This window comes from Oncorhynchus mykiss, chromosome 12, assembly GCF_013265735.2.
Source record: "Oncorhynchus mykiss isolate Arlee chromosome 12, USDA_OmykA_1.1, whole genome shotgun sequence".
Lineage (NCBI taxonomy): Eukaryota > Metazoa > Chordata > Actinopteri > Salmoniformes > Salmonidae > Oncorhynchus > Oncorhynchus mykiss.
In genome coordinates, this window is record NC_048576.1 from 70,012,364 (window position 1) to 70,034,336 (window position 21,973).

The 21,973-nt window shown below is 42.4% G+C and overlaps 2 protein-coding genes across 4 annotated transcripts; both read right to left on the bottom strand.

The window, feature by feature from the left end:
• Window positions 1–269: 269 nt before the first annotated feature.
• On the bottom strand, window positions 270–21,764 carry odad4 (outer dynein arm docking complex subunit 4). 3 transcript variants are annotated; one of them, XM_021624822.2, is made up of 11 exons: window positions 21,561–21,761; window positions 4,615–4,746; window positions 4,178–4,331; window positions 3,987–4,048; window positions 3,717–3,873; window positions 3,236–3,460; window positions 2,936–3,143; window positions 2,065–2,151; window positions 1,707–1,903; window positions 828–928; window positions 270–735 (listed from the first exon to the last, which is right to left on the bottom strand). In XM_021624822.2, the coding sequence occupies exons 1-11, from the start codon at window positions 21,675–21,677 to the stop codon at window positions 706–708; spliced, it is 1,470 nt and encodes a 489-aa protein (XP_021480497.1). In that variant the 5' UTR covers window positions 21,678–21,761; the 3' UTR covers window positions 270–705. The 3 variants fall into 3 exon arrangements, with proteins under 3 accessions (XP_021480497.1, XP_021480499.1, XP_036794137.1); XM_021624824.2 differs by lacking the exon at window positions 4,615–4,746 and having other exon boundaries at window positions 21,561–21,764; XM_036938242.1 differs by lacking the exons at window positions 4,615–4,746; window positions 21,561–21,761 and adding an exon at window positions 4,798–5,095.
• On the bottom strand, window positions 10,236–13,797 carry hsp70a (heat shock protein 70a). Its single transcript, NM_001124228.1, is given in 2 exon segments — window positions 10,236–12,932; window positions 13,719–13,797. A coding segment is annotated over 1 exon segment (1,935 nt). The 5' UTR covers window positions 12,910–12,932; window positions 13,719–13,797; the 3' UTR covers window positions 10,236–10,974.
• Window positions 21,765–21,973: the final 209 nt, after the last annotated feature.

A 21,973-nucleotide genomic window follows, 5' to 3' on the forward strand; every position in this document is an offset into this window, starting at 1 on the left:
AACACCTGCTAGCAGGTTCTGCAGAAAAATGTGCCAGATCAGCAAAAGTTCATGAGTTTCATAAGGCAATCGAAACACATCTTACCCATCTTCCTAACCTATATTTCCTTGTATAAAGCTTCTGGGCAATTCTCTCGGTCTCTCAGATAGTTTTAATTAGATTAACAATACCATGTGCCAACAACTCAACACACAGTAAGTAATTGCTTTCTGGATCATTAGTCGGTGGCACGTTACACTGCAAACAAAAATGACTCCAAAACACTAGGCAAGGCATAACAAAACACTTTATTAATGAGACACTACAAAACACTACATTGGAAACGGGCATTTATTGCAATACTACAGGAAACACATAAATGAAAAGGAAGACTTCAAATTATACTACATAGCTGTAATGATTGAATCCCTGTGTAGATGAATCATAGATTTTCAAAGTAATACATCATAGGATAAATCGATTTTGTTCCCACCCAAGTGAAGTCCTTTCCTCAGCTGTATCTCCTAAGTTTATTCTGTAAGGGGTATGTACATTTTGTATGTGTGCAATGTTTCTATTTCTAAATACTTAAATCAAAAAATAAAATAAAAGTATGCAAAAAAACTCAAGTGGAGGTCAGAGAAGCATGTTTAAAAGACTGTTTTTATTACATTGTCTTTGAAAATCTGTCTGTGGCTCCTCTTCAGTCATCTTCTAATGAGCACTCATAAACGTTGCCTTGCCTCACGGAGAGCCTAAATAAGGGCATAAAATATTGTATCAGTGAGCCATTGTGATTTGACAATAGGAAAGAAGTGACTTGAATTGACAAGGATGATCAGGTAACCTTCTGGATGGCATCCCTAGCAGGGTCATCCTGGAGAACCTTAGCCCTGTCCAAAGCTCTTTCAAAGTGGGCAACACCGGATTTAAAGTTGCCAAGCTTCACTGGGAGGGGACACATAAGGAAATGACTGTTAGGACCAATTTAATGCTATGACTAAGATCAAGTAAACCAAGACTAATCACAGTCTCCATGAAATCAACACTCGATTTCATAGAAACTTTGGACACAACACTCGTGTCCAAAGTTTCTATGAAATCAACACTCGTGTCCAAAGTTTCTATGAAATCAACACTCGTGTCCAAAGTTTCAATGAAATCAACACTCGTGTCCAAAGTTTCTATGAAATCAACGCTCGTGTCCCCAGGTTGTAATTCAAAAGGATCAGAATTGTACGGACATTTTGCCATTCAATCCCAGAAAGTCAAGGGAAAGGGGATACCTAGTCAGTTGTACAACTGAATGCATTCAACCGAAATGTGTCTTCCACATTTAACCCAAACCTTCTGAATCAGAGAGGTGCGGGGGGCTGCCTTAATCGACGTCCACGGCATCGACGCCAGGGGAGCAGTTGTGGGGGTTTACTGCCTTGCTCAAGGGCAGAACGGCAGATTTTCCCACCATGCTGGTTCGGGGATTCGAAACAACACTGTACCAACACTCTATCCTCTAGGCTACCTGCCGCCCCTCAATGAAACCACAGTACATAAAAAATACATTTTATTAATTTGATCAAGCTCAGACATGAGATAATTATATTTTCTTTATGAGTCTGTAAAGATGAACATAAAATACATGCCAGGGAGCCTTTGCTATACACATCACAACTTATCAACGACTCAAACAAGGGAAGGGTTCCTCCACACTTCTACCTGCACTTACTCTCGGACTGTGCTACCAACACACAGGCGTTCAGTTGCCACTTCTCATCAGCGATTTCATCGGCCACAGCGAGTGAGCGAACGCCGTAGTCCCGGGCCTCGGTATGACGCTTCAGCTCCAGGTAGCAGCGGCCTATCTCATGGAACAGCCAGGTCCTCTCCAAACCGCCACTGGCCAGGGGGATCTTTTCCTCCCAGCTGAGAATGGAGAAGCAAATACACAAACACAGTGAATAGAATGACACAGTGAATCCATACATTAGGAGTCCTTTGTATTAAAGAAAACTATTTGCTTCATCACACAATCAAAACAGATAAAAACACAGATGTGATGCCATATACTTTGAGTTTCCACTTACGCATCGATGGCCTGTGGGAACTTTCCTATTCTGGCGTACACTCGGCCAACATTATCAAGTGCCCTTGACTTTGCCTCTGGGAGTTTGCTGTTGGACAACAAAGAAAGTGAAAGAACACTGTTCAAAAAATAAGATGCAGTGTGTGAAAAGCACTTGATTTGAAATGTGGGTTGTTAGACAATCATATACTCTCCCCTACGTATTTATTACGTATTTTGGCTCTATACGCCAGCATTTTGGACTTGAGATCAAATGTTTTATATGAGGAGACAGTACAGAATGTCACCTTTTATTTGAGATTATTTTCATACATATCTGTTTTACCTTTTAGATATGAATGCACTTTATGTATCTAGTCCCCCCATTTGAAGGTGTCAAGTATTTGGACAAATTCACTTAGTGTATTAAATGGAGTCAAAAATGTAGTATTTGGTCCCATATTCCTAGTACGCAATGACAACATCAAGCTTGTGACTCTACAAACTTGCTGGATGCATTTGCTGTTTGTTTTGATTGTGTTTTGGATTATGTTGTGCCCAAAAGAAATGAATGTATAGAGAAAATAATGTATTGTGTCATTTTGGAATCACTTTGATTGTAAATAAGAACAACGTTTCCGAACACTTCTACATTAATGTGGATGCTAAGGATGCTTAAGGATAATCATGAATAATGATGAGTGAGAAAGATGTACAAAGATCATGCCCCCAATACATGCTAACCTCTCAACATAAGAGGGGAAGTTAGCATTTGATCTCCAAAATCCTGCCGTATAGAGCCAAATTAAACGTTTTAGCCTCACTATCAAAATAAATGCGTAGTTGAGTGTACCTTTCAGACTGAAATTAAGTGTCCACTCCACAGCACTCACCATTGTCTGGCGAGGTCCAAGTCCTTCAGATGGTTGTCTAGGGCTCTGTCCATTTTCCCCAGGTCAATCAGGGCATTTCCAATGCAGCTGTGAAGGTTCCCCAGCACCTCTTTCTTATTGGGAACCACCTCCTCTGACCAGCATTGAACTGACTTCAGGACCTCCCGAGCTTTCTTCAGGCTGCTCTCTGCATTGCCTGCAGTCAAAGCTTAGAGGGGGGGAACATCTGTTTACTATTGACCAGGATGTATTGATAAGCATCAAACTACCATATTCATCCTTGGGTCTGTTCTGTCTTACCTGCATCAATCTCTTCCAGGCTCTTGAGTACAAAACGGGTGGGATCAGAGGGAGGGTTCTGCCGGGTCTTGTTCCACTTCTGCTGCATGAGCTTGCGGTCTCTCTCCCGTGCGTAGATGGGCTTCTGCTGGCGCCAGAACTCAGTGCGTGTGTCCAGATAGGTGATGCAGTTGAGGATGAGGTCCTGCAGTCTCTCCCCATCCCGCATCTTACCTTTCACCAAGTCTGGAGGCCATTTATGACTTTGACTTTAATTGAATATTTGCCCTTTACCACACACACACTGGGCTCTGTAATTCATGCTGATAATAATGACTGTGTAAGGGAAATTAAAAGACACGTAGAGGCCAATTCTCCAGATAGGGTACGTGATAAAAGAGCATCTTCCCAAGTGTGACAGTGTATTGATTGTGTACTGAAACTCAAAGGAAATAGTGAAAATACAAGAACATGCTAAGTAAAATATGTTTGGCTGCGCCACCTTCATCTTTCAGTAGCTTCTCTAGGTACTCCTTATCGCTGTAGAGCTCTCCCAGAAGCTGCTTGGCTGTCTTCTCACTCTTAGGCGTCTTCTTGTTCTGCTGCCTCATCTCCCTTCTCAGGGGGTGAATCAGCCCCTTCGGTCGTCCCTTCTTCACCTGCCAATCAACCCCACACACAGAATTCATCATGAGGATGACATACATGTCGAGGTGGGAGGAATTATGAAAAATATGCCGCTTATCGTCTCAAGGCTTTACCACTGACTCACCTCATCGGCCTTGTGGAAGAAGGACAGGTCGCCCTTGTTTTCCAGTTTCACAGATGAGGGGCCTGAGGTGGTAGAAAGGTAAGATATTTAGAAAACCAGATGGAAAACTTACAAAAACGGCATTAATGAGAACAATGAGGTACTCAATCTGTTGGTCTTTTACAAAAATATTTTTTTGACCCAGTACTTACTGCCCACAGAGTTGTCAATAGCCTCTTGGGCCTTCTGGATTCCCAGTCTAAATTCCTGCAGCTCTGGCCTCAGTTTGTGCCCCCTGTGGTAAAACACCAGGGCAAACTCAAAGTCTCCCATGGTGTATAAAGCTTCTGCTTTCTGATACAAACCCTGGGAAATGAGGAATACAAATAAATCAATGGATTTTGCTTGGGAAATTATGACTAAACAGAAACAACAGTGTGCCCTAGTGGTCATTGAAAATAAAAAAGATTTGAAATTCAGTACAGTAGCTGGCCAACAGGGGGATCTGTTCCGTTCCAAACAAAACAGACAATAAAAAGCTTCCCTGAATAACACTGGCTGAGAGACAATACAATGACAGCGACACAATAAAACCAAAGGCTGAAAATAGAACAGGGCTGAATAATGATGCCCAATGTTTAAATTGCACCTTGAAGAATTCTTTGTCCTCCTTGAGAGAGGCCTCTGCATCCCTCAATGCATTACCAGAATCTCCCATCTTTACATAACATTTGGATCTGGCAACCAGACAATTTTTGTCATCTGGCTGAAGAATCAATGCCTGAAAGAAATGTATGAACTGTCATTAGCTACGAATACAAACTTGACATACATGTAGTGTAGACTTGAGTAGCAAAAACGCCACCAGCCACCGACTGAGGAGACAGCCCAAACGACTTGGCAACCAGCACATGCGTTTTCGATTGACAGCTGAGTAACAGAAGAAATTGTCTAAATGCATATACACAGAGATTGCATTCAACCACAGCAAATTGATTATATGGTCATAGCTAAATAGCTAGCTATAAGTGGCTAAATGTTTATTGTTTAGCTATCATTAGAGCTACCCCACAGATATCATCTTTCCTACTAGTCCCTTCCTGGACACCCAAGATTTAGCATTACAAAAATCATGTGATCTAAGGTCATGATGTTTTGACTGCAGTCAACTGCAAGTTTCTTCTCATAACTTCATCCATCTCTTGCATTGTGGGAGGCTCTATTGCCAACCAATCTTCTTTTTTTTTTACATGACCAAAGACATGACTGAAACAGGAACCAACTGTGCCGTGATGTGAATGTGATGTTTGAGGCGCTCTCTCACTAATTGATTGTACAATGTACACACGTATGATTTCCGTTTGTGCTTAGGAGACATGTTTTTTTCAACATTATAATGAAAGCATTTTATAAACAATGGCAACACTGCCATGTTGATCTGAGCCTTGCTGTTGGAAAACCACATTAGTGTCCGACTTTTGGCTGTGTGAGATATACCTCCCCAGTCGGTTGCTTTAGCCTTACCACTCAAACACGCCCACTCTTTTCACCATTTCTCCCAGTGGGCGGTGCTATACATCATGGTGGGCGTGGGTTTCAAAGTGCAAAGACTATCCGATGAGCGTCCACGTTCAACCGAGAACCCTCCACCTGGGACCTCTTTCATACATTTCAGCCAGACTCGACCCTCAGGACCCAAGGGGTGCACCTATTGGTTTTTGCCCTAGCACTACAGAGCTGATTCAAATAATCAACTCATCATCAAGCTTTCATTATTTGAATCAGCTATGTAGTGCTAGGGCAAAAAACAAAATGTGCAACCCTCGGGTTTACAATTGCACTTTCATATCAGTACATCATTTCGCTGTATTTGAACTAACAATAGCTAGCTACCAGTGGAGGCTGGTGGGAGGAGCTATAGGAGAATGGGCTCATTGTAATGGCTGGAATGGAATAAATGAAACGGTATCAAACATTTCAAACATATGGAAACCACGTTTGACTCCGTTCCACTTATTCCAATCCAGCCATTACTCAGAGACTGTCCTCCTATAGCTCCTCCCACCAGCCTCCACTGCTAGCTACCAAGTGGGTGGACCAGTTTTCCCAAATGTGAACAGTGTGTAAATTAACGTCAAGTTTTGCTTGCTAGCCAAACAACAACGGCAATGCCACTATCAAGACAATATACTATGAAATATATGAAACTGATCATGAGTAGATTTAATTTCACTACGATTGGTAGGTCAACATGCAATAATACCTGTATACTGTCTCTCACTGAGATTAATAATTTGCATTGCTGGCTTCATTAAAAACAGTTAATCTGATGGATTTTGGATGTCCTTGGTCTTTTTTTTACACGAGGCCAACTTTAGCCTATTATCCTGGAGGCATACTTACACACCCTGTCTCATTACTTTGCGGGAATGATATCTTTCAACTTTAAACCAGGGTCAGCATTATGGGCGGGCCTTAGGGGGCCTGGTCGCCCTACCATACCTCCTTGCCCATCATCCAAAGAAAAAAAATGTCAATGGGGGAGGATGGCCGCGACGTGTAATGGCGGTGGGGCAAGAGAAGCATGGCAAAAATGTTGGACGAAGGGACGAGAGGTCGGAAAAGAGATATTGGGGGTAACAATATGATGTTACTGTTGAAATGGTTGTTGACATGCTGAACAATCCTAAAGGTGGAGTGTTTCAACAGGATATAGATCAAGTTTAATGGGGTTGGGGTGTGGTAAAAGTTAGGGATTTATTTGGTTTTTAATTTTATGTTCATCGTAGTACAGAATAGGGACAGATCATGATTGATCGTACATTCCAGCACAGTAGGTGCACTTTAAACGCTTGTTTGCGGACCATCATCATATTATATCGAAGAAGAAGAAGTGTAATGGCGACTGTTAAGAGTTTCTTGAGTCGACGCTACATGGCGGAAAATTCAAGAACTTTGATTTGCTATGCTCTCCAGAGCTGAGGGCTGTTGAAATGAGTGATAACTGGGGTGGTGTTAAATGTTGAGAAAAAACTGAAATTGAAGATTCCCGGTGTCTGTGACGCCTGCCGTTTGGTGTGACGCAGACCCGGTGGAGAGCGTGGTGAAACAGAGAAGATACTGTCTGTCCTGCTGAGTTTTGATGCAGAGTCTTTACCAGACAATATCAAGTTAGGAGGTGTCAGATATCCTGTGGGAGCTTTGGTCCCGACCCCTAGTTTGGTAACAGCTGCTGTACAGTAACCAAATAAACATCTGCATTTTGAGACAGTATTTTTTTTAAAATCGAATTAGAATATATTTTATTAACAAAAACACAAAGATGTTGATGAAAAAGTACTGTAGATGCTGTTTTTCATTTTTTATAATACTGGGCTTGCAGTAGTAATGGATGTGAGTTACAGTTCACACCTTGATGAGCAATTAAATTGGACAATAGCTAGCCAAAACGCTCATAACAGCTAATTAGTGCTGGAAACTAATTTGAATGATTGTATAGAAACACACATGCCACATAACAAACAGTTACCTTATAACAAAATAATCTATATCATAAACTGCCTCAATGGCACCCTATCAAATAGAAATGAGTTTAGATGAATATATGGCTTAACATCTTTATTTAACACAGTGTGAAACTGAAGTTTATAAAAAAAAATACAGTTTGCTGCCCATTAGAAAGAAAAGAAGGCGACTAATTTATTCTAGATAATCGTTCATTCAGTTAAACCCATAAAACTGTCGACAACGTGGCCTTATTTTGTAGTCTTACTGTAGGTCCGCAGTAATTTCTTTCAGGCTGGAGTAGATGTGCTCAAAAATGCTCTCTGGTGGTCTGAATGAGCATTAACAGCAACAATGGCTGACAGTAAAATACTATGATTTCACACACTTTAAAAGGTGCCTTACCATACCGCACTGCAGCACAATGCAACTACTAAATTAGGACCCACTTCACATTATATACGCAGCAGTGCCGGTTTGTGCCGTTGAAGATTATGGAGGATTTTGTTTTATGACCATGGCCTTATTTCTATTACAGCATATTGGATGACTCTCATTCATATTCCCATTCACCCAGCTCAATGTAACATCAATAGGTGTAGGCTACTACATGTTACTCAAATTTGCCAAATACCAATCAAGAGATTGCTACAACCTATAGCCTAGAAATGAAAGTTTATATTGTAGGTGCACAGGTCGAGAGACAAATTGGAGTAATCAAGGTGACAGAGACACATTCAATACCGCCTTGCACACTCTTGCCTGCATCTGGGGTGTAATCTTTAGTCCAAACAGTTGCAAAACGTTTCAAGAGTTTCTATTGGTCAAATTCAGGTAGGTCCCGCCCCATTTCGTTCTGTTTAAGAATTTTTTTGCCAAAGAATCAGCAGAATGAATCACCCTGATCACCCACAGTTAAATTTCATAGCAGCCACATAGAGCATTATCACTTTGCTTGTTGTAAAATTCCTTCTCGCATCTACAAGCTTTCCTTCTTTCACTTTTCCCTTCACTTGTGGACTTCAGTACACAACACAACAGCTGTCTGTGACTAGGCACAAAAACCTCTCCATGCCAAACCTTCACACCATAACCCCTAACCGCTACACAACCTACATCGTCACCATTTTAAGGTTATAGTAAAACAAAACAAAATAGAACCAACGCATTGGTACACCCACAATCCAATCCCAAGTGTACAATCATGCATCACAGTGTACAGCAAGTAGTTTAGCAGTTAAACCGGTGGGTCCCGGTGTCAATACATTTATAAAACCAAAACATTGACTTGGAAGAGATGCAGTGTTGGATAGCCTTAGCCAGCTAGCTAACATAAAAAGCATTCCTCTCTGTTTGAGTCAGGATATTTGGGTAGGCTAAATTAGCTGCATTAGCTAAGTGAAAGATAGACTAAGAAGAAAGAAAATACAACGAAATATAGCCAGCTCGCTCTCTCTATCTATGCTGCTTCAACTATTGCCTTTCTTTCTGAGTCAACTACTCACTACACTTTATGCACTGCAGTGCTAGCTAACTGTAGCTTATGCTTTCAGTACTAAATAAATTATCGGATCCTTTGATTAGATGTAAAAGTTGTTAGTTCATACTGCAAGAGCTCTGATAGGTTGGAGGACGTACTCCAGGTGTAGTCATAACTACTGCGAAAGTCTATGGAATGGGGTGAGAACCACGAGCCTCCCAGGTTTGGAATTATTGAAGTTTTGAATTACCCAACGAAAACGTGCAACTGCGACTCACACGGGCCATTGTTTATTTGAAAAAAACATGGCCCTTTATAATGTCCACTTATGTACATATGCTGTATATAGCATCTTAACATTTTAAAACAAAATAGATAAATCATTTGTCCAGCCTTTGCTGCTACGCTTGCAGATGTGCATAATATGCTGCGACCCTAATCAAAAAGTATTTAACAACTCCAAACAATAACTTAGCTATAGGTTGTAAAATGTCAACTTAAAACATGTTTTTCATTGAATGAAACATACATTTTATGGGTGAACACCTTATAGTTTCATTGCATTGACATTCCCAGCATTAGTTAAGTCTGTTTTTGTTCAAAATATTAAGTTATTGAAACTGAAACAGTGCATCCTGAATGAATGGCAGCAGCAAACATAGTACCAGGCCAGCTGTGATTTACAACCTGATAGCAAAATGTTTTGGACTACCAAGAAATGCATTGGTGAATTATATTAATCATGCATTGAACTGCATCCATCTATTCTCCCAACAATGCCTTACTTTACTTCATGGAATTTTGAGTTAAATAGAACCAATTTTAAAACCTCTTATAAAGTTGGTTTTGAAGCATAAACTGTGAATTTGATGTTTTACTGATATTATGATTGCCCATTAGTTTCATATCTGCAAAGTAGTTAAAATGCTGTCAGTTCCACTTTAAATACTTCAAAATCAATTAATTATACAGTATTTGGTTCTCTGAGCTTAACACCACTAAGCACAAAGTAAAGAAAACTGTGACCTGTAATATTTTTTTAAAATATGTGCCAGAAATATATTTGTGCCTCTTTTTCCAAGAAGAACCGTAGTGATTGGATCAGATGTTATCAGAGAATAAAGAGTTGATAGCCTAAACATTGTGGCCATTCGGGTATCTCTGGTGGTTTAGCCATCTATCAAAGTTTTGTTTACAATTTTGTGTAAGAAATATTATAGAAATGTGAATACTGAATGTGTTATGATGAGAAGAAATTCAAGGAAACAGCCAAGAGACCTAGAAACTTATTTCAATACATTTTATTTGCAATGTCCAACAATGAAATATGGTATGAAACAACAGATTTTATTTTCTGTGTTTTCTTTTATCTTTCAGTATGTTTATATATTGTCATCTTTACAGTACAACCAATAAATATATAAAGCACTTCCTAAATAGCACTGAGCCATAAAAATGCATTAACATTTTATTTAATTTTTAAAATAATTTTACCCCTTTTTCTCCCCAATTTCGTGGTATCCAATTGTTTTAGTAGCTACTATCTTGTCTCATCGCTACAACTCCCGTACGGGCTCGGGAGAGACAAAGGTTGAAAGTCATGCGTCCTGCGATACACAACCCAACCAAGCCGCACTGCTTCTTAACACAGCGCCATCCAACCCGGAAGCCAACCACCTGGCAACCTTGGTTAGCGCCCGGCCTGCCACAGGAGTTGCTGGTGCGCGATGAGACAAGGATTTCCCTACCGGCCAAACCCTCCCTAACCCGGACGACGCTAGGCCAATTGTGCGTCGCCCCACGGACCTCCCGGTCACGGCCGGTTACGACAGAGCGCGAACCCAGTCTCTGGTGGCGCAGCTGGCGCTGCAGTACAGCGCCCTTAACCACTGCGCCACCCGGGAGGCTATGCATTAACCTTTTAACCAGTAGAAATAAGTGCAAGTACAAAGTATTTCCTGAATAGCAAATTGTATTCAGTGATACTTATACATTTTGAAAAGTCCTTTATACAAGTCCCTCACTTTAGTCAATCTCTTCAATGGTTGGGCCTTGGGAGCTGACACCAGAGCTGGTCCGTGCCTGATCTCCACAGCAACCTGTGGGCATCCCTCCCTGCTGGTATAGCTTGGTAATGATAGGCTGGCATACTTTCTCCAGCTCCTTTAACTGATGCTCATACTCCTCTTTGTCGCCTAGCTGGTTGTTCTCCAACCAGGAAATGGTCTGGTTGCACCTGTCCATCACTTTCTTTTTGTCCTCCTCGCTGATCTTGCCTTTCATGTTGTCGTCCTCCACGCTGCTCTTCATATTGAAGGCGTATGACTCCAGGGAGTTCTTGGCTGCCATCTTCTCCCTCTGTGCATCATCCTCAGCTTTGTATTTGTCAGCGTCCTGCACCATCCTCTCAATATCCTCTTTGCTGAGCCGGCCCTTGTCGTTGGTGATGGTGATCTTGTTCTCTTTGCCCGTGCTCTTGTCCACCGCTGCTACGTTCAGAATGCCGTTGGCGTCGATGTCAAAGGTCACCTCGATCTGAGGGACTCCTCGTGGGGAAGGGGGGATCCCAGAGAGCTCAAACTTCCCCAGGAGGTTGTTGTCCTTGGTCATGGCTCTCTCTCCCTCGTAGACCTGGATCATGACCCCGGGCTGGTTGTCGGAGTAAGTGGTGAAGGTCTGGGTCTGTTTGGATGGGATGGTGGTGTTGCGTTTGATCAGGGCGGTCATGACCCCTCCGGCGGTTTCGATGCCCAGGGACAGGGGAGCCACATCCAGCAGCAGCAGGTCCTGGACGTTCTCAGACTTGTCGCCAGATAAGATGGCCGCCTGGATGGCAGCGCCATAGGCCACCGCCTCGTCTGGGTTGATGCTCTTGTTTAGCTCTCGGCCGTTGAAAAAGTCCTGCAGGAGCTTCTGGACCTTGGGGATCCGGGTGGAGCCTCCGACCAGGACGACGTCGTGGATTTGGGCCTTGTCCATCTTGGCATCCCTGAGGGCTTTCTCCACAGGCTCCAGTGTTCCCCTGAAGAGGTCAGAACACATCTCCTCAAAACGAGCCCTGGTGATGGAGGTGTAGAAGTCGATGCCCTCAAAGAGGGAGTCAATCTCAATGCTGGCCTGGGAGCTGGAGGACAGCGTTCTCTTGGCCCTCTCGCAGGCTGTCCTCAGTCTCCTCAGAGCCCGCTTGTTCTGGCTGATGTCCTTCTTGTGTTTCCTCTTGAACTCCTCCACAAAGTGACTGACCAGGCGGTTATCAAAGTCCTCCCCGCCCAGGTGAGTGTCTCCAGCTGTGGCCTTCACCTCAAAAATCCCATCCTCGATGGTCAGGATGGAAACGTCAAAGGTGCCCCCACCCAGGTCAAAAATCAGGACGTTGCGTTCCCTGGACTTGCCTTTGTCCATGCCGTAAGCGATGGCTGCCGCCGTGGGCTCGTTGATGATCCTCAGCACATTCAGCCCAGCGATCACTCCAGCGTCCTTAGTGGCCTGTCTCTGTGAATCATTGAAGTAGGCAGGGACTGTGATGACTGCATTGGACACCTTCTGGCCCAGGTAAGCCTCAGCGATCTCCCTCATCTTCACCAGGACCATGGAGGAGATCTCCTCTGGGTTGAAGGATTTGTTCTCACCTTTGTAATCGACCTGAACTTTAGGCTTTCCTCCGTCGCTGACCACCTTGAAGGGCCAGTGCTTCATGTCAGCTTGCACGACCTGATCGTTGAACTTTCGGCCAATCAGGCGTTTGGCGTCGAAAACGGTGTTGTTGGGGTTCATGGCCACCTGGTTCTTTGCTGCGTCTCCGATGAGTCTCTCAGTGTCTGTGAAGGCCACATAGCTGGGCGTGGTCCTGTTGCCCTGGTCGTTGGCGATGATCTCCACTTTGCCATGCTGGAACACCCCCACACAGGAGTAGGTGGTGCCCAGGTCAATGCCGATAGACGGGCCTTTAGCTGATGACATCTTGATGGTTTGGAGTTAGTTGCCTACAAAATAATGAAATATTTTAGAAATTGATATTATTCTATGAAAACCTAGGTGCAAGTAATGTCAATCTCAACCAACAGAGATGTTATCCTAAATATACTTGAATAACAACCAGACCTGGGTTCAAATACATGCGTTCTTAAGTATTTGTAATTCTTATTTTCTGTGTATTTTAATATTTTCAGATAATCTGGTCACTTCTATTTAAAGTATTTTCTAATAATTTCATATAAATACAATTTGAAACTATTTTCAAATACATTTCTAATACACCTAGGAACAAACAATTCTGGGTTCAAATGCATGGAATATTTAAATATTTACATTTTTAAATACACTTGTCTGTGTATTTGAATATTTTCAAATACATGCCAATTCTTTCCAAATATATTTCCAAACACATTCCAATATTCAACTATTTATATTTCAAAATGTACTGTTATTTGAAAGTCCTTGAAAAACAATAATACGCATTTGAACCCAGGTCTGATAACAACACTGTTGTCAATGTTTGTGTTATATATATTAGTGTTATACACTAATACTGGCCAGGCACATATTCAGTGGAGTTGAACAAAGACAATCATTTCTGCTAATCTATTACAGAGAAACTCTTTTCACAACAGGCCTACATTTTTTTTCTATGAACACTCCTGAATAATATTGTATTATCTTCACAGAATTAGAGCAGATTTTCTACATAGCTTCATGTTCTATTTCTATCAAGTTTATAACTGTCACGGCCATTATGAAAATAGGGTACTGAATGGAATCTCTTTACTTACAGTTTATGAATGTAGAGGTCTTTCGGACGTGGCTCTTCTCTTTTCTTGCTTTCTTTCTTTTCCCTTTAGTATTCTCGTTGGGTCGATGATTGAATCTGAATGTACTTCACCAGAATATATACCATCCCCATTGCCTGAAAAAAAATAACTTATGATTTCTAGACATTTCTCGAACGCTCTGACTACATTGCCCAATGAGAGCGCAGCATTCCAGCGCAATGACGCACCTGCAAGGCGCATGCATTGCACGCGCAGGAAAATAAAGTTATCGTCTTTCCAGAGCTTTCGAGAGGTGCGGAGACCTGTCTAGAACGCACACACACAGCACACAAATAATGAAACCATTATTTGTCTTGATTAAAATAATCAAAACAGTTAATGATTCAAATGTCAACACAAATGGAATAGCATACGATTCAACCTTATTCAGTCGACGTTTCAGTCTATCGGTTACACTGCAGCTCCTCAACAGTTCACGAGAAGTCAGTCAATAATTTTTGTCTCACTAATGAATAATATATATGTATTGTAAGACAGTTGAGTGCCTATAGGCATACAAGCAACTCACCACAAGTTAATGTGCCTCCAGGGAATATCCTTTTTTTGTATTAAAGCCAGAGTATTTAAGATATCCAGTATTCATTTTTAAATGAAAGACAAAGGATGAACACACCAGCTAATCCTTCTCTATTCTATTCAATGCTATTCTGTTCTATACCATTCTAGTCTAGCCTATTCCTTACTGATGGCCCATTAGTTCACATTTGCTTACCACAAACAAGATATCCCCATTATGGGGATATCTTGCTTATGCTAAGCAAATGTGAACTGCTTGTGACATTCTCCTGTGAATTTTAATGACAAAAAACACAAATGGTAGCTAAAGTATTTGCTAATACACTTGGAAAGTATTCAGACTCTTTGACTTTTTCCACATTTTGTCACGTTACAGCCTTATTATAAAATTGATTAAATTATATTTTTTAATCAATCAACACACAATACCTCATAATGACAAAGCGAAAACAGGTTTTTAGAAATTGACACATATTTATTAAAAATAAAAAACAGAAATACATTATTTACATAACAATTCAGACCCAGATACTTATCAGACTTCGAAATTGAGCTCAGGTTTATCCTGTTTCCATTGATCATCCTTGAGATGTTTCTACAACTTGATTGGAGTCCACCTGTGGTAAATTCAATCGATTAGACATGGTTTGGAAAGGCACACACCTTTTTCTATAAGGTCCCACAGTTGACAGTGCATATCAGAAAAAAACCAAGCCAAGAGGTTGAAGGAATTGTCCTTAGAGCTCCGAGACAGGATTGTGTCGAGGCACAGATCTGGGGAAGGGTAGCAAAAAATGTCTGCAGCATTGAAGGTTTCCTAGAACACAGTGGCCTCCATCATTCTTAAATGGAAGAAGTTTGGAACCACCAAGACTCTTCCTAGAGCTGGCCGCCTGGCCAAACTGAGCAATTGGGGAAGAAGAGCCTTTGTCAAGGAGGTGACAAGAACTGATGGTCACTCTGACAGAGCTCCAGAGTGGCAATGGGAGAACCTTCCAGAAGGACAACAATCTCTGCAGCATTCCACCAATCAGGCCTTTATGGTAGAGTGGCAAGATGGAAGCCACTCCTCAGTATAAGGCACATTACAGCCTGCTTGGAGTTTGCCAAAAAGCACCTAATGGACTCTCAGACCATGAGAAACAAGATTGTCTGGTCTGATGAAACCAAGATTGTACTCTTTTGCCTGAATGCCAAGCGTCTCGTCTGGATCGAGGGAAAGACGAAATGAGCAAAGTACAGAGATGAAAACCTGCTCCAGAGCGCTCAGGACCTCAGACTGGGGTGACGGTTCACTTTCCAACAGGTCAACGACCCTAAGTACAAGGCCAAGACAGCGCAGGAGTGGCTTCGGGACAAGTATCTGAATGTCCTTGAGTGGCCCAGCCAGAGCCCGGACTTTAACCCAATCGAACATTTCTGGAAAGACTTGAAAATAGCTTTGCAGTGATGCTCCCCATCCAACCTGACAGAGCTTTATAAATTTGCTTAAATTTTAAAAACTGTTTTTGCTTTGTCATTATGGTGTACTGTGTGTCAATTGATGAGGGGAAAAAAAACAATTTAATTAATTTTAGAATAAGGCTGTAACGTAACAAAATGTGGAAAAAGTCAAGGGGTCTGAATACTTTCCGAATGCACTGTATTGTAAACATAATTCCCATGTAGCAGTAGCTAGTTGTATTTATAAATACATCAATATGAGAGGTATTTATTGCTCACAAAATTCAGACGGTGGTGATCGCAACCTTTCAAAAATATTTTGTGACCCTCCGTCTATCATGGAAACATGATACAAATATATACTCCGTTCATAACCAGAGATGGGAATTGACCAATTATGAAGTAGAGTCATACAGCACCTGCCCGCACCCGCTGGCTTTCTGTCCGACTCGCTATCGCAACAATTTCAAAGATTTTACTGAGTTACAGTTCATATAAGGAAATCAGTCAATTGAAATAAATTAATTAGACCCTAATCTATGAATTTCACATGACTGGGAAGGGGTGCAGCCATGGGTGGGCATAGGCCCACCCACTGGGGAGCCAGGTCCAGCCAATCAGAATGAGTTTTTCCCCATAAAATGGCTTTATTACAGACAGAAATACTCATTGGCACCCTCCCCACACCCCCTCAGACGATCTTACAGGTGAATTAGCTGGATATGGAGGTCCTGGGCTGGTGTGGTTACATGTGGTTTGCAGTTGTGAGGCCGGTTGGACGTACTGCCAAATTCTCTACATCGTCGTTGGAGGCAGCTTGGTGGACAATCCTGCAGTCAGCATGCCAACTGTACGCTCCCTCAAAACTTAATACATCTGTGGTATTGTGTTGTGTGACAAAACTGCACATTTTAAAGTGGCCTTTTATTGCCCCCAGCACAAGGTGCACCTGTGTAATGATCATGCTGTTTAATCAGCTTCTTGATATGAAAGAAATAAGCTTTTGTGAGTATAGAACATTTCAGGGATTTTTTATTTTAGCTCATGAAACATGGGACCAACACTTTACATGTTGTGTTTATATTTTTGTTCAGTGTAGTTTGAAGAGAGCAGAGTTGGAGAGACTTGCACTTTCTCTTGAGCTATTTGTATAGCCTACCTTTTAGGAGTGGGACGATTTTTAGACAGAGACTAATATGGATGATCAATATTTATTTCAAGACAATGTAGTAAACTATAACCTAATCATTTAGGAAGTAGATTTCCTTGGAAAGGTAACTGCCCTGTGTCTCTCTGCCCATGCAGCTAAAGCCTACTCTGCTTAATTGAGACCACATGAGCACCTATGGTTACTGAACTTGAAGCAGCAAGAATGACGACAGACTTGTACTAGGTTTTGCTTATTATTATTATTATTTTTTAACTAGGCTAGTCAGATAAGAACAAATTCTTATTTTCAATGACGGCCTAGGAACAGTGGGTTAACTGACTATTCAGGGACAGAACGACAGATTTGTACCTTGTCAGCTCGGGGGTTTGAACCTTCCGTTACGAGTCCAACACTCTAACCACTAGGCTACCCTGCCACCCCTTATAAGATAGAGCCTACCTTTTAGGAGGACGATCTGCAGGCAGAGACAAATAAATCAGTAATCAGTATTTATTGAAAATGAAAAGCACAACTCTCACTCACCATGTTAGCCTATGCGCTTTTCGATGATGATAAAACATTTTGATTGCACCTTGGTTGAACGCCCTCCACTTTTTTCCACTATCAATATTTATTTACACACACTGTATAAAATCATAGTCTAATCCTATTTAAGTACATTTCCTTGGAAAGATAACTCCCACGTGATTTTCAACCCATGCATAGGCAGCCTACTCTATTTCAATGAGACCACACATATACTAGGCGCACTTGAACTCGCATGCCCGACTAGGAGAGGAAGGCCACTGAAGTTGAAGCAGCTAATTTTTTTTACATGAAAACAAATGTTGACCGTGAGACAATGATCTCTGTTGGGACCAAGATAATTGCGGCCTGCAATTGGGGGCGTTCCTGCATGTAGACATTCCTATATCTGCAGAAACCCCTCTTTATAATTATATTGGTCAACTTTTAAGCTAGGAGACGGAAGGTGGGCGGTGTGCCAGTACAGTAGGTTGGACGCACAATACGGTTGGATGCCAGCTGCAGATAAACCCCACAGAAGAAGGTGCGGCAACGGTAGATAGCTGGCCATACACCAGTAGACAGTGTCCTTCGTCCCTGCCTGTTGGGCACTGTTTTCTCGCAGTTCTGTTAACAACGGTGAGGGCAGGTGTTTGGGAGCGAAGGACACTGTTATTTTAGCAAGATAGTCCGGTACACAGCAGGTGGGAGGCGGGGGTGACACCATGTGCTATCTAGCTAGCATGTGGTGAACCTAACTAGCAAGCTAGCTGTGCTAGTGGGAGGCGGGGGCTACTGGTAGACAGTGTCTTTTGCCCCCGCCTGTCGGGAACGGTTTTCTCCAGTACACGGCAGACAGGGGCGACACTGTGTGCTAGCTAACTACCACATGATGTTGGTCCCGCCTGCTGCGTGCGAAGGACCATGTCTACAGCTAGCAAAGCAGGGGAGGGGTGTCCATTCAGGAACCGATGGGGCTTGGTATGATATGTTACGAATTGGCAAAACGTATATGTTGAAATCAAATCTAATTTTATTGAACACATACACGTGTTTAGCAGCTGTTATTGCGGTTGTAGCGAAATGCTTGTGTTTCTAGCTCCAACGGTGCAGTAATATCTAACAAGTAACATCTAACAATTTCACAACAATATACACAATACACACAAATCTAAAGTAAAGGAATGGAATTAAGAATATATAAATGTCAGAGCGGCATAGACTAAAATACAGTAGAATAGAATAGAGTATATACACGAGATGAGTAATGAAAAATATGTAAACATTATTAAAGTGACTTGTGTTACATTAGTGGCCAATGATCTGAAGTCTATATAGAGCTGCAGCCTCTAATGTGCTAGTGATTGCTGTTTAGCAGTCTGATGGCCTTGAGATAGAAGCTGTTTATCAGTCTCTCGGTCCCAGCTTTGATGCACCTGTACTGACCTCGCTTTATGGATGATAGCAGGGTGAACAGGCAGTGGCTCAGGTGGTTGTTGCCCTTGATGATCTTTTTGGCCTTACTGTGACATCGGGTGCTGTAGGTGTACCGGGGGGAATGTAGTTTGCCCCCGGTGATGCGTTGGGTAGAATGCACCCACCCTCTGGAGAGCCCTGCGGTTGTGGGCGGTGGAGTTGCCATACCAGGCGATGATACAGCCTGACAAGATGCTCTCAATTGTGCATCTGTAAAAGTTTGTGAGAGTTTTCGGTGCCAAGCTACATTTCTTCAGCCTCCTGTGGTTGAAGAGGTGCTGTTGCGCCTTCTTCACCACACTGTCTTTGTGTGGGTGGACCATTTCAGTCTGTCAGTGATGTGTACGCCGAGGAACTCCACCTTCTCCACTGCGGTCCCGTCGATGTGGATAGGGGGTGCTCCTTCTGCAGTTTCCTGAAGTTCACAATCAGCTCCTTTGTTTTGTAGATGTTGAGTGAGAGGTTATTTTCCAGCACCACACCCCCAGGGCCCTCACCTCCTCTCTGTAGGCTGTCTCGTCATTGTTGGTAATCAGGCCTACTACTGTTATGTTGTCTGCAAACTTGATGATTGGAGGCGTGCGTGGCCACGCAGTCATGGGTGAACAGGGGGTACAGGAGGGGGCTGAGCACGCATCCTTGTGGGGCCCCAGTGTTGAGGATCAGCGAAGTGGAGGTGTTGTTTCCTACCTTCACCAACTGGGGGCGGCCCGTCAGGAAGTCCAGGACCCTGTTGCACAGGGCGGGGTTCAGACCCAGGGTCTCAAGCTTAATAATGAGCTTGAAGGGTACTATGGTGTTGAATACTGAGCTATTGTCAATGAACAGCATTCTTACATAAGTATTCCTCTTGTCCAGATGGGATAGGGCAGTGTGATAGTGATTGCATCGTCTGTGCATCGTCTGTGGATCTATCGGGCGGTAAACAAATTGAAGTGGGCCTAGGGTGTCAGGTAAGGTAGAAGTGATATGATCCTTGACTAGTCTCTCAAAGCACTTCATGATGACAGAAGTGAGTGTTACGGAGCGATAGTCATTTAGTTCAGTTTTCTTGCTTGGGTACAGAAACAATGGTGGCCATCTCGAAGCACGTGGGGATAGCAGACTGGGATAGGGAGAGATTGAATATGTCTGTAAACACTCCAGCCAGCTGGTCTGCGCATGCTCCGAGGACGCGGCTAGGGAGGTAATACGGTCGGCATTTGATTGTGAGGTATTCTAGGTCAGGTGAACTAAAGGACTTGAGTTCCTGTACGTTATCACAATCACACCATGAGTAGTTAATCATGAAACATACACCCCAGCCCTCCTTCTTCCCAGAGAGATATGTATTCCTGTCTGTGCGATGAACTGAGAACCCAATTGGCTGTATGGACTCGCACAGTGTATCCCGAGAGAGCCATGTTTCCGTGAAACAGGGTACGTTACAATCACTGATGGCTCTTTGGAAGGAAATCCTCGCCCTGAGCTCATCAACTTTATTATCTAGAGACTGAACATTAGCGAGTAATATACTCGTAAGCAGTGGGTGGTGTGCACACCTCCTGAGTTGGACTAGAAGTCCACTCGTTATACCTCTTTTCCGCCGGTGGTGTTTTGGATCAGCCTCTGGAATCAGTTAAATTGCCCTGGAACAAAGGATCCGATTCGGGAAAGTCATATTGCTGGTCGTAATGCTGGTGAGTTACCACCGCTCTAATCTCCAAAAGCTCTTCCCGGCTGTATGTAATAACACCAAAAAATTCTGGGCTAATAATGCAAGAAATAACACGTAAAAAAAATAAAAATACTGCAAAACTGCCAAGGGGCTAGAAGCACGGCTGGCCTTTTTTTTATGAATTCCATTTTGTTGTGGCTAATGTTAGCTAGGTTAGGGTTACGGTTAGGTTAAATGGTTAAGGGGAGGGTTAGTTAACATGCTAAATAGTTGCAAAGTAGCTCAAAAGTAGTGAATAGTTGAATTTCATAATTAGCTAAAATGTTCAAGTTGTCCATGATGAGGTTTGAACATGCAACCATTGGGTTCCTAGACGTTCCCGTTATAAGCCTATCCACCATCCCTTAAGTAACCTTACCAAACCTAAAATCAAATTTGAGTGTCACGGATTTACGTAAACTATGTTACGTCTAGTCTATGAGAACAGGCTAATGTGTGCAGCCCTCTACGGCGAAGTTGTAAATAGTAGTCGGATGCGATCACGTGCTTTGAACTCGTTGAGAAACGCTGATTGGCTAATGACCAACAACCTGCATAAACCATATACTAAAAGTACAGCGATCATGTTTGTAAAAACATTATATGGTTTAACAACCATATTAATACAATTATTTTATAAATGACTTGTTGTATCATTCAACTGCCGAAAATGTCCTTAATAGGTGACGTGAGAGCCGGAGTGCAGGCTGATTGACGAGGTTCCCACTAGTAAAATTATGTTAGCTACCAGTTGGAGGGGTGTTCCAAGTGAAGTTTTTTTCTGGTCGTATGTGGTAAATTCACATTTAGCACTTGGTTACGAACGAAGCAATACAATAGTCCTCACTGTACCTATTCCTGCTTCCACCCTCTTCCTACTTTTGCCAATCCTCTCTCCCACTAACGTTAGCTAGCTAACTTTACTAGCTACTGTAGCTGCTAGTTACCAACACACAGAGTAAAGTTAAAGCCATACCGTTGAGTAGCTTTCAATGGCTTTGACATACTCTCCTTTCTGGTACAACTGGTCCCCCTCGGCCATGTAAGTAGAAAATGTGCTTTTGGGTCCTTGGTCTCCTTCATTGTCAGACATGTTTGCAACAAAGTCCCAGTGGTATCCTAGCAACCAACATAAGTCTCTCGATGGGTCATTCTATGTCGTCACTAGTTACCACATCCACAAAGGCATAAACCCAGCCTATTTCTACAATTTATCTTCTTAAAACGTGATTTTAAACCTAACCACACTGTTAATATTTTGTGTAACCCTAACCTTGAACAGTTACATATGCATAGGATTTTTTACTCATTCACCACCTGCCATCTCTCCAAAACGCCACAAAAAGTCTGTCTTGCATCCCAAAATATTAATTTTTTAGCACTTTCTTT